This window comes from Salvelinus alpinus, chromosome 20 (genome assembly GCF_045679555.1).
Source record: "Salvelinus alpinus chromosome 20, SLU_Salpinus.1, whole genome shotgun sequence".
NCBI classification, from domain to species: domain Eukaryota; kingdom Metazoa; phylum Chordata; class Actinopteri; order Salmoniformes; family Salmonidae; genus Salvelinus; species Salvelinus alpinus.
In genome coordinates, this window is record NC_092105.1 from 36,462,872 (window position 1) to 36,475,631 (window position 12,760).

General features: G+C 41.4%; 1 protein-coding gene across 2 annotated transcripts in view; it reads right to left on the bottom strand.

The window, feature by feature from the left end:
* Positions 1-3,096, bottom strand: part of LOC139546771 (activin receptor type-2A-like) — a 47,050-nt gene extending 43,954 nt beyond the window's left edge. For both annotated transcript variants that reach the window (XM_071355539.1, XM_071355538.1), the window contains exon 1: positions 2,022-3,096. In XM_071355539.1, coding sequence (XP_071211640.1) covers positions 2,022-2,076 — 55 coding nt within the window. In that variant the 5' untranslated portion in view covers positions 2,077-3,096. The remainder of the gene's footprint in view (positions 1-2,021) is intronic.
* Positions 3,097-12,760: the final 9,664 nt, after the last annotated feature.

Genomic DNA, 12,760 nt, shown 5'->3' on the forward strand with positions numbered 1-12,760 from the left:
CCTTAAGCCATTTTGCCACAACTTTGGAAGTATGCTTGGGGTCATTGTCCATTTGGAAGACCCATTTATACTTGCGCACTATTGTTTGTACAGATGAACGTGGTACTTTCAGGCATTTGGAAATTGCTCCCAAGGATGAACCAGACTTGTGGAGGTCTACAATTGTTGGAGGTCTTGGCTGATTTCTTTTGATTTTCCCATGATGTCAAGCAAAGAGGCACTGAGTTTGAAGATAGGCCTTGAAATACATCCACAGGTCCAATTGACTCAAATAATGTCAATTAGCCATGACATCATTTCCTGGAATTTTACAAGCTGTTTAAAGGCACAGTCAACTTAGTGTATGTAAACTTCAGACCCACAGGAATTGTGATACAGTGAATCATAAGTGAAATAATCTGTCTGTAAAAAATTACTTGTGTTATGCACAAAGTAGATGTCCTAACTGACTTGCCAAAACTATAGTTTAACAAAACATTTTGGGAGTGGTTGAAAAACTTGTTTTAATGACTCCAACCTAAGTGTATGTAAACTTCCGACTTCAACTGCACATACGGTATGCTACAGTAAAAATGACAACACGATATACAAAAACTAAAATTATAACGTAATAAGGCACTTACTTTGATAGGAACGCACAGATGTCCGAAGTTGTTATTAGTAGTGAAGGCAATGCCGGCACCAGCAGGAAAATGTGCCAGGGAGGAAAAAGTTTGTCCAACTCAGTAAAGCATCAAATGTAAATTGTCCGCAACAGTGAAATGGTCTACTTCTATATTAATTAAAGAGGAGACGGAACACACCTAAATTCAAACTGTTGTTAGAAAATAAAACTTGTTAGAAAATCATTTGAAATTAAAAGTTGAAACATAGCCTATAATTAGCAGGCAGTGTGCCTTGGTTTGAGGGCAGTTTGGGTTAACTGTCCTGTAGCGTAACAATCATATTTTGGAACTGAGTGCATTCTGACATTACGCTCAATAACAAAACTCCCAATGGGGCGACCGTTAGAGATATTTGGAACTTTAGCATGAAACGTTAATGCAAAAACTAAAGTAGGCTGTTTGGTCGGGGTGGATGGGTGGGCCTATAATGCGAACTTCTAGCAACCCAAAGGTTGCATGTTCGAATCTCATCACAGGCAACTTTAGCATTTTAGCAACTACTTACTACTTTGCAAATACTTAACATGATAGCTAACCCAAACCCATTAACCTAACTCCTAGCCTAGCTAACGTTAGCCACCCAGCTAATGTTAGCATTAGCCACCTAGCTAACGTTAGCCACAACAAATTGGAATGTCATACGCCATATTTGTAACATATATTTTACAAATTGCAATTCGTAACATATTGTATGAATTCCAATTTGTAACAATCATATGAATTGTAATTCGTAACATATCATATGAAATGGATGATGGACATCCCCAAATCAATATATATCATACGAAATGTAACATATCATACTAATTGTTGAGTCCCAAATTTACCTTTAATATGTTACGTCTACCCCCGAGTCCAGGTTGTCATAAAATATGTAGCAATTTTGACATGGCATGCAAAGCACACATTGCATTAATCATTGCACCATATGCATTATATATACAGCTAGCTGCTCACAATCTGATGCAAACGTTGCCTCCTTCCTCCACATAACCTCCCTTTCTATTTTATCTCACTATAGTGGCTAGAAATGGCTATGGTTGTATAGAAGATTAACAAAGGCCTAAAAATAATCTAATAGTGGACATTGTGTACAGTCAGTTCCATTCAAAAAGCTGTCCTGTTTCAAGAGCTATATTGTACATTCGATCGCGTTCCCGCGTCATATGACCCGCAGCACTGAGAACACAAAACAGGGACAGTAGCCTAGGCTCTGTCATGCACGAAGTAGGATAAACTATAACATTATCATAGACCTACAATGTGATATCGATGCGTGTGAAGATATGCTGATTGCATGCCTGAAAACGTAATCAAGTGTCGATATTTTAAAACAGTTTCCTATCTAATACCCACCTGAGGAAAATGAGATGAGAAAGACTCCGAATGCCAGTTTCGTTGCTGCTCCCATTTTCAAATCAAATGTCAAATCCTTTATTTCGATTAAATCCCGGTGTCACAAATCCTAGGGATTATCGTCCAACCTATCAGAGTACCTTTTTACAGCAAATGCATCGGATGATTGACTGATTGAAAGAGCTGCAATGCCAGCAACATGTAGTAGGGTCACAGAAACGTTTGCATTAAAATATCCACATCAGAGTCCTTGGTGTTTATTGTATTCATGTGGGATGTGACATGGCTTGCATCATACGGAGAAAAAAAAAAAAAAGAACTTGTCTTGAATGGATCTTACAGCAGAAAGTGCAAAAAAAAAAAGAAGAAAGTACTGCAAAAAAATACAAAATTACACCGACGAATAGCTTGTCTGGCTACTGGTTAGTGCACTTGCTGCATGGTGTATCCATTCCGCACACAATAATGCAACATTTTCGCATTTTAGAACCAATGTATCGCCTAGAGTAGCTCCTAGCAAAAATAATCACAAACTGTTACTTTGTTGCAACTGTCCGACTAGATAGCTAACTAGAGATAACCTTTCAGGAGGACTGCTATGGTTTGCATAAGTTTTTGATTGCCAAAATTGCTTACTGGTTACCTCACTAGTTATAGCTCCAATGCAATGAGTAGAGTTTGTGTAATTACACCTTAATGACCAAGATACATGCTAGTAAAATTGTTCCAGGTAGCGTGCTCCATGCTAACAACATTCATCTTTTCCCAAATCACGTGCGATCAATCCAAAGGAAAGTTAACGCCGGAGAAAACATTAGCCAGAGATTCTACTGAAGGCTGTGTGGATTCCAAACGTTCTGTTTGTCCACAACATGAAAATAACGCAATAAGGCGTGTGGCATTCACGAAAAGGCGAACAAACTAAATAATCTAAAGAAATCCGTTAGAAGTAGCTAGTCTCTTTCGTCGAGTTTTCTTGGTTTAATGTTGAGGTTTTCCTTGACCGAATCCAGTCGATATAATTATCATTCCTTCTTCCAGAGCGGACTGTACTCAAGATGGCTGCTTGCACAGATTGTTTTTGTTTTTTTCTATACTCATCTGTCACTAAGCGGCTAAAAGCCTTGACTGACATCAATAATAGCCAATAGGGAGCGAAAAAATATCACTATGCGCCACAGCTTTACAGCTCTACCAATCCTAGGCAGTCTCTTTCTGTGAATGACAGACAATAAACACGCCCAGTGTACCGCGAGTAGAGGTATCGATGATGGGATGGCTGAAGATACCCTGATCAATACAATGACTATATTTCTGTGACAAGGCCGTAGGAATTATAGTTTTGGTAATTGTTTCCCACAAGAACTCCACCCCTTTTGATTACGAATAATGTGACGGGGCGCGTGTGTTTTTGCCGTGCGGTTTCGTAGCTATCCTAGTCTTTACATTTCAAATATGGATGTCAGGTTTTGGTCAGCAAAAAGTGTTGTCCTATTAATAAGACCACTTATGTGCACTTTAATTATTATGAAGATAATCACATCTGGACAAAATTAACAAGCAAAGACAAAGGTAAGTTAGGCCTATTGTTTACACCTCCTACAAGTGATCTTTAATGTAATTCCCTAAACAATTACCACAATATAGTATATTTACTCATTCCCCTTTATAAATGATAGGCCAAATTTAGTTCATGTGGTACTCCGCCTTCCATTTTGGAGGCCTAGGCCATTTCAGAACTATATTTTTTGCAAACAATGAGTGAGTAATGTAATTATTATTACAGAATCTACTTATCACATTAGGAATTTTATATTTCATAAGATCTAGATGATATAGTTGAAGTTGAGATTTAAAAAAATTATCTTACAGATGGTAATGTTATGCAATGGCGCCGGAGAGAATGGCTGCTGTTTTACAGTCTCCTAACCAATTGTGCTATTGTGTGTGTTTTTTCACGTTATTTGTAACTTATTTTGTAAATAATGTTTCTGCCACTGTCTCTTATGACCGAAGAGAGCTTCTAGAAATCAGGACAGCGATTGCTCACCTCGTATTGAAAGATTACTTTTTCTTTAACGAGTTTGACCAGATGGATCTACTCCAGACACCCAACAAGGCCCTCATCCCCGTCATTCGCAGGAGAAAGAGACGGAGATATCAAGGACGAAGATCGGGGTGCCTTGTGAGGATCCGGCGGCGAGTGGGTAATTCACCTTTACCAGTCCTATTAGCCAACGTAAAATCATTGGATAATAAAATAGACAAACTACAAGCACGTATATCCTACCAACGGAACATTAAAAACTGTAATATCTTATGTTTCACCGAATAACATACAGCTGGTGGATTATACATTGTGTCAGCCAGATAGAACAGTAGTCTCTGGTAAGACAAGGGGTGACGGTCTATGTATATTTGTAAACAACAGCTTGTGCTCGATATCTAAGGAAGTCTCGAGGTTTTGCTCGCCTGAATTAGAGTATCTCATGATAAGCTGTTGACCACACTATTTATCATGAGAGTTTTCATCTATATTCTTCGTAGCTGTCTATTTACCACCACAAACCGATGCTGGCACTAAGACCGCACTCAATGAACTGTATACGGCCATGAGCAAACAGGAAAACGCTCATCCAGAGGCGGCGCTCCTAGTGGCCGGGTACTTTAATGCAGGGAAACTTAAATCCTTTTCACCTAATTTCTACCAGCATGTTAAATGTGCAACCAGAGGGAAAACAACTCTACACCACCTTTACTCCACACACAGAGACGCGTACAAAGCTCTCCCTCGCCCTCCATTTGGCAAATCTGACCCTAATTCTATAATTCTATCCTGATTCCTGCTTACAAGCAAAAATTTAAGCAGGAAGCACCAGTGAAAAAAAGTGGTCAGATGAAGCAGATGCTAAACTACAGGACTGTTTTGATATCACAGACTGGAATATGATCCGGGATTCTTCCGATGGCATTGAGGAGTACACCATATCAGTCCCTGGTTTCATAAGTGCATCGATGATGTCGTCCCCACAGTGACTGTGCGTACATACCCCAACCAGAAGCCATGGATTACATGCAACATTTGAACTCAGCTAAAGGGTAGAGCTGCCGCTTTCAAGGAGCGGGACTCTAACCCGGAAGCTTCTAAGAAATCCCGCTATGCCCTCTGACAAACCATCAAAAAGGCAAAGCGTCAATACAGGACTAAGATCGAATCGTACTACACCAGCTCCGACGCTCGTCGGATGTGGCAGGGCTTGCAAACTATTACAGACTACAAAGGAAAGCACAGCCGCGACCTGCCCAGTGTAACAAGCTACCAGACGAGCTAAATTACTTATATGCTCGCTTCGAGGCAAGTAACACTGAAACATGCATGAGAGCATCAGCTGTTCCTGACGACTGTGTGATCACGCTCTCCGCAGCCGATGTGAGTAAGACCTTTAAACAGGTCAACATTCACAAGCCCGCAGGGCCAGACGGGCTACCAGGACGTGTACTCCGAGCATGCGATGACCAACTGGCAAGTGTCTTCACTGACATTTCCAACCTCTCCCTGTCTGAGTCTGTAATACCAACATGTTTCAAGCAGACCACCATAGTCCCTGTGCTCAGGAACACTAAGGTAACCTGCCTAAATAACTACTGACCCATAGCACTCACATCTGTAGCCATGAAGTGCTTTGAATGGCTTGTCATGGCCCACATCAACACCATTATCCCAGAAACCCTAGACCCACTCCAATTTGCATACTGCCCCAACAGATCCACAGATGATGAAATCTCTATTGCACTCCACACTGCCCTTTCCCACCTGGACAAAAGGAACACCTACAGTGGGGAGAACAAGTATTTGATACACTGACGATTTTGCAGGTTTTCCTACTTACAAAGCATGTAGAGGTCTGTAATTTTTATCATAGGTACACTTCAACTGTGAGAGAAGGAATCTAAAACAAAAATCCAGAAAATCACATTGTATGATTTTTAAGTAATTAATTTGCATTTTATTGCATGACATAAGTATTTGATACATCAGAAAAGCAGAACTTAATATTTGGTACAGAAACCTTTGTTTGCAATTACAGAGATCATACGTTTCCTGTAGTTCTTGACTAGGTTTGCACACACTGCAGCAGGGATTTTGGCCCACTCCTCCCTACAGATCTTCTCCAGATCCTTCAGGTTTCGGGGCTGTCGCTGGGCAATACGGACTTTCAGCTCCCTCCAAAGATTTTCTATTGGGTTCAGGTCTGGAGACTGGCTAGGCCACTCCAGGACCTTGAGATGCTTCTTACGGAGCCACTCCTTAGTTGCCATGGCTGTGTGCTTTGTGTCGTTGTCATGCTGGAAGACCCAGCCACGACCCATCTTCAATGCTCTTACTGAGGGAAGGAGGTTGTTGGCCAAGATCTCGCGATACATGGCCCCATCCATCCTCCCCTCAATACGGTGCAGTCGTCCTGTCCCCTTTGCAGAAAAGCATCCCCAAAGAATGATGTTTCCACCTCCATGCTTCACGGTTGGGATGGTGTTCTTGGGGTTGTACTCATACTTCTTCTTCCTCCAAACACGGCGAGTGGAGTTAGACCAAAAAGCTCTATTTTTGTCTCATCAGACCACATGACCTTCTCCCATTCCTCCTCTGGATCATCCAGATGGTCATTGGCAAACTTCAGACAGGCCTGGACATGCACTGGCTTAAGCAGGGGGACCTTGCGTGCGCTGCAGGATTTTAATCCATGACGGCGTAGTGTGTTACTAATGGTTTTCTTTGAGACTGTGGTCCCAGCTCTCTTCAGGTCATTGACCAGGTCCTGCCGTGTAGTTCTGGGCTGATCCCTCACCTTCCTCATGATCATTGATGCCCCACGAGGTGAAATCCTGCATGGAGCCCCAGACCGAGGGTGATTGACCGTCATCTTGAACTTCTTCCATTTTCTAATAATTGCGCCAACAGTTGTTTCCTTCTCACCAAGCTGCTTGCCTATTGTCCTGTAGCCCATCCCAGCCTTGTGCAGGTCTACAATTTTATCCCTGATGTCCTTACACAGCTCTCTGGTCTTGGCCATTGTGGAGAGGTTGGAATCTGTTTGATTGTGTGTGGACAGGTGTCTTTTATACAGGTAACGAGTTCAAACAGGTGCAGTTAATACAGGTAATGAGTGGAGAACAGGAGGGCTTCTTAAAGAAAAACTAACAGGTCTGTGAGAGCCGGAATTCTTACTGGTTGGTAGGTGATCAAATACTTATGTCATGCAATAAAATGCAAATGAATTATTTAAAAATCATACAATGTGATTTTCTGGATTTTTGTTTTAGATTCCGTCTCTCACAGTTGAAGTGTACCTATGATAAAAATTACAGACCTCTACATGCTTTGTAAGTAGGAAAACCTGCAAAATCGGCAGTGTATCAAATACTTGTTCTCCCCACTGTATGTGAGAATGCTATTCATTGACTACAGCGCAGAGTTCAACACCATACTGCCCTCAAAGCTCATCACTAAGCTAAGGGCCCTGGGACTAAACACCTCCCTCTGCAACTGGATCCTGGACTTCCTGACGGGCCTCCCCCAGGTGGTAAGGGTAGGTAACAACACATCCGCCACGCTGATCTTCAACACGGGGGCCCCTCAGGGGTGCGTGCTCAGTCCCCTCCTGTACTCGCTGTTCACTCATGAATGCATGGCCAGGCACGACTCCAACACCATCATTAGGTTTGCTGATGACACAACCTATAAGGAGGAGGTCAGAGACCTGGCCGTGTGGTGCCAGGACAACAACCTCTCCCTAAACGTGATCAAGACAAAGGAGATGATTGTGGACTACAGGAAAAGGAGGACCTAGCACGTCCCCATTCTCAATGAGGGGGGTGTAGTGGAGCAGGTTGAGAGCTTCAAGCTACTTGGTGTCCACATCACCAACAAAGTATCATGGTCCAAGCACACCAAGACAGTCGTGAAGAGGGCACAATAAAAACTATTCCCCCTCAGGAGACTGCAAAGATTTGGCATGGGTCCTCAGAGCCTCAAAAAGTCATACAGCTGCACCATCGAGAGTATCCTGACTGGTTGCATCCCTGCCTGGTATGGCAACTGCTCGGCCTCCGACCGCAAGGCACTACAGAGGGTAGTGCGTACGGCCCAGTACATCAATGAGGCTAAGCTTTCTGCCATCCAGGACCTCTATACCAGGTGATGTCAGAAGAAGGCCCTAAAAATTGTCAAAGACTCCAGCCACCCTAGTCATAGACTGTTCTGTCTGCTACCACACAGCAAGCGGTACCAGAGTGCCAAGTCTAGGTCCAAAAGGCTTCTCAACAGCTTCTATCCCCAAGCCATAAGACTCATGAACAGCAAATCAAATGACTACCCAGACTTTTTGGTTTGCACCCCCCCATCTATGCATAGTCACTTTAACTCTACCTACATGTACATATTACCTCAATTACCTCGACTAACCGGTGCCACCGCACATTGACTCTGTACCAGTACCCCCTGTATATAGCCTCCCTATTGTTATTTACTGCTGCTCTTTAATTATTTGTTACTTTTATTTCTTATTTATCTATTTTTTACTTAACATGTATTTTTCTTATCTACTGCATTGTTGGCTAAGGGCTTGTAAGTAAGCATTTCCCTGTATTCGGCGCATGTGACAAATTTTATTTGATTTATTATAGCCTATTCATTAGGACAACCAGCCCAATTTGAGCACATGGATGTAACATGTGAGCTAATTAATGCATTATGAAACCAAGATACTGTAGCCAATAACCTGTACTACTGAGGTGCTTTGGAATTCCCATGGAATAAAAGTATGCGGTTGTTCCAAATTTACATTTGAAGTGTGAAATTGAAAGTCCAACCTCAGGAAAGGATTCCAACAAGATTAGTTTCTATGTTATATTGAATTATGTAAAACAGGTTCATGAATGCGTTATGATGATGAATAACATTTGGATGTCAGTTAACAATTTGAGAAGTGTATAATTGTCCTTCCTCCCTGACCTGACCCTGAACTGTTCACCAGATGTGCTACCTTGTCCTGGACCTGCTGCTCTCTCTCTCTTTCTCTCTCAACCTTTCTCTCTCTCTCTCGATCTCTCTCTCGACCTCTGAATGGTTGGCCATGCTTCTACATCTGCATTGCTTGCTGTTTGGGGTTTTATGCTGGGTTTCTGTATAAGCACTTTTGTATTTGTATGTATTAAGGATCCCCATTAGCTGCTGCTGCTATTGTTCCTGGGGTCCAGCAACATTAAGGCAGTTATATACAGTTGAAAATAGTACATTACATTATATTTCATAATACTTTTCACATTTACATTACATTTAAGTCATTTAGCAGACGCTCTTATCCAGAGCGACTTACAAGTTATCACAACATATTAATAAGGGGTACACATGGATTTTGTATTGTAGATACAGTACCAGTCAAAAGTTTGGACACACCTACTCATTCAAGGGTTTTTCTTTAGTTTTTACTATTTTCTACATTGTAGAATAATAGTGAAGACATCAAAAAACTATGAAATAACACATATGGAATCATGTAGTACCCAAAAAAGTGTTAAACAAATCAAAATATATTTTATATTTGAGATTCTTCAAAGTAGCCACCCTTTGCCTTGATGACAGCTTTGCACACTCTTGGCATTCTCTCAACCAGCTTCATGAGGAATGCTTTTACAACAGTCTTGAAGGAGTTCCCACATATGCTGAGCACTTGTTGGCTGCTTTTCCTTCACTCTGCGGTCCAACTCATCCCAAACCATCTCATTTGGGTTGAGAAGCAACCCAATCTTCACTATTATTATACAATGTAGAAAAGAGTAAAAATGAAGAAAAATGACTAGGTGTGTTGTGACTTTTGACTGGTACTGTATCTACAATACAAAATATATGTACATGTGTGTGTAGGGTGTGTGTTATCATGTGTCTGTGCCTGTGTGTGTGTCTCTTCACAGTCCCCACTGTTCCATAAGGTATGTTTTTAAAATCTGATTCTACTGCTTGCATCAGTTACCTGATGTGGAATAGAGTTCCGTGTAGTCATGGCTCTATGTAGCACTGTGCACCTCCCATAGTCTGCTCTGGATTTTGGGTTTGTGAAGTGACCTCTGGTTGCATGTCTTGTGGGGCATGCATGGGTGTCCAAGCTGTGTGCTAGTAGTTTAAACAGACAGCTTGGTGCATTCAGCATCTCAATACATCTCAAAAATAAAAAAGTATTGATGAAGCCAATCTCTCCTCTACTTTGAGCCATGACAGATTGAAATGCATATTATTAATGTTAGCTCTCCGTGTACATTTAAGTGCCAGCCATACTGCCCTGTTCTGATCCAATTGTAATTTTTCTAAGACCCTCTTTGTGGTACCTGACCCCACGACTGGACAGTTGTCCAGGTGCGACAAAACTAGGGCCTTTAGGACCTGCCTTGTTGATAATGTTTTAAGAAGGCAGAGAAGCACTTTATTATGGACAGACTTCTCCCCATTTTTATGTTAATTGTATTTTTTTAAGCTTTATTTAACAAGACAAGTCAGTTAAGAACAAATCTTAGCTACTGTTCCATCAACATGTTTTGACCATGACAGTTTACAATCCAGGGTTACTCTAAGCAGTTTAGTCAACTCCACTGGCTCAATTTCCACATGATTCATTACAATATTTAGTTGAGGTTTAGGGTTTAGTGAATGATTTGTGCCAAATACAATGCTTTTAGTTTTGAAATATATAGAACTAACTTATTTCTTGCCACCCATTCTGAAATTTACTGCAGCTCTTCATTAAGTGTTGCAGTAATTTCACACGCTGTAATAGCTGACATGTATAGTGTTGAGTCATCCGCATACATAGACACACTGGCTTTACTCAAAGCCAGTAGCATGTCATTAGTAAAGATTGAAAAAAGTAAGGGGCCTAGACAGCTGCCCTGAGGAGTTCTTGATTCTACCGGATGTAAAAAGGGCTTTATTAATACATTTTATTTTATTTGAGCTATGGCCTATGCTATGCTGCACGTGAGTGTCAGTGTAAACATAACTTTTCCATGAGCTGCCTGTTGAATTAGGTAACCTGTTCCCGAATGAGGTCCCAATGTCACCTTCTCATCACTATTGACACCTTATTTCTGCAAACACACAGGCCTGGTCACTAAGTTGACTCAAAGAAAAGTCCTGGCGCTTGTGACCTAAGCTTCAGTAAGCATGTGGAGATATCAAGGACACTAACAGAGGATAGAAAGCCAGAATTTGCCCACATCTAAACATGGCAAAGGAGGCCTATTGAAAATACAGGTATTGCAATGGTCTTTATCAGGTCTGATCTACAGTGCGCCTAGTACCTGATAAAGACTATTATGGTTAAAACTTTGTTGTACTTTCTCAATTAAGCTTGAGCTTGGCAGCAGCAAACCAAACAGTGAGTGGACATTCTCTTGAACAGGATTAACATGCTTGAAACTCATCCTGAACTCAAAGGACTACTGACCAACACTAACTCTAAGGCCTGCCTCCCCCCACCGACTTATGAGTCTATTAGTCTATCCGCTAAACCACTCCAACACCACTAAAACATGGGAATTATTTGGTTTAAGGGGGTCTATGCATCACAGGAATACCAAAGGTGCCAGGCATTTCCCCCCAGGGTGAGCTCATTAGCTTTTAATCAAAGTTCTAAAAGTGCAAGAGATTATTCCAATGTATTTCAAAGAGTTTGTGTGATTTGTCAGGCATATGTCTGGAGACAGGCGATGCATCTGTTAGTGTCGTCCCTGTCAGGCTGCTAACGTCCTTGAGCGAGTGTACACATAGCTCTCTTCTGTAAAGATAATTACTCTACCATTTCCCATGATTTGGTTCTGCCAAGCAGCCTAGCCCTTATTGTACCTGGTTTAATTCACTCAAAAGGACCACTGTGCCTTGACAATCTGCACAATCTTATTTGAATACTTAAAAGGCAATTTCCACATTTTTTAAATTATACTTTTGGGTTCATGTAAATGTGACCTCTAACCAATGTTGTACTTAGTGCTAAGCCACACACTTACTCAACGGAGGCCTACTTCTCCCTAGCTCTTGTGCATAGGTAATCACTTGGTTTAAGCACTAGTAAATCACATTATACCCTGTCCTCTTAAATCACATTAATGTTGCGCCTTGGCACATGTTAAAAGCATATCCTTTTTCATTCACACTAAGACAAATTAGGCATAGTGAAATACAGCTGTCCTTTCTTATCTTACTGCCATCCTATAAACCAGACTTTATCCTGACGCATACAATTACTATTTCAAAGATTGTTTGTGCACCATCCCTGCATGATTAATACCTCCATACTAAACTGGGCAGGATGTTCATAACATAAACCCTCTTTAATTTTGAATCATTTTCAGGGGACAAGCCATTCGAGGGAGGGAGCTGCAGTAGGCGCCCTCCAGCTTGTTCACTTGCTATTGCTGTTTGTAAATTGAATACATTAAATGTATTATTTTCTTTTTCTTTCAATATTTCAATGAAATCACATTAAAACCACAGAATATTTAGTCCGTTTTGGATTATGATGGGTTAGAAAAGTATTACTGTGATAAAGATTGTGTGCCAGTTATTATCTGGCACTGGTTTTAATGTGCGTTGTCAATGCAAAACTCCCTGTCACCATTGGAAGTTGAGAGCGTGTGTGTGTGTGCCTGCCTGCCGTGCTTGGTGGCAGAGGGAGTAGAGGTGACATCAG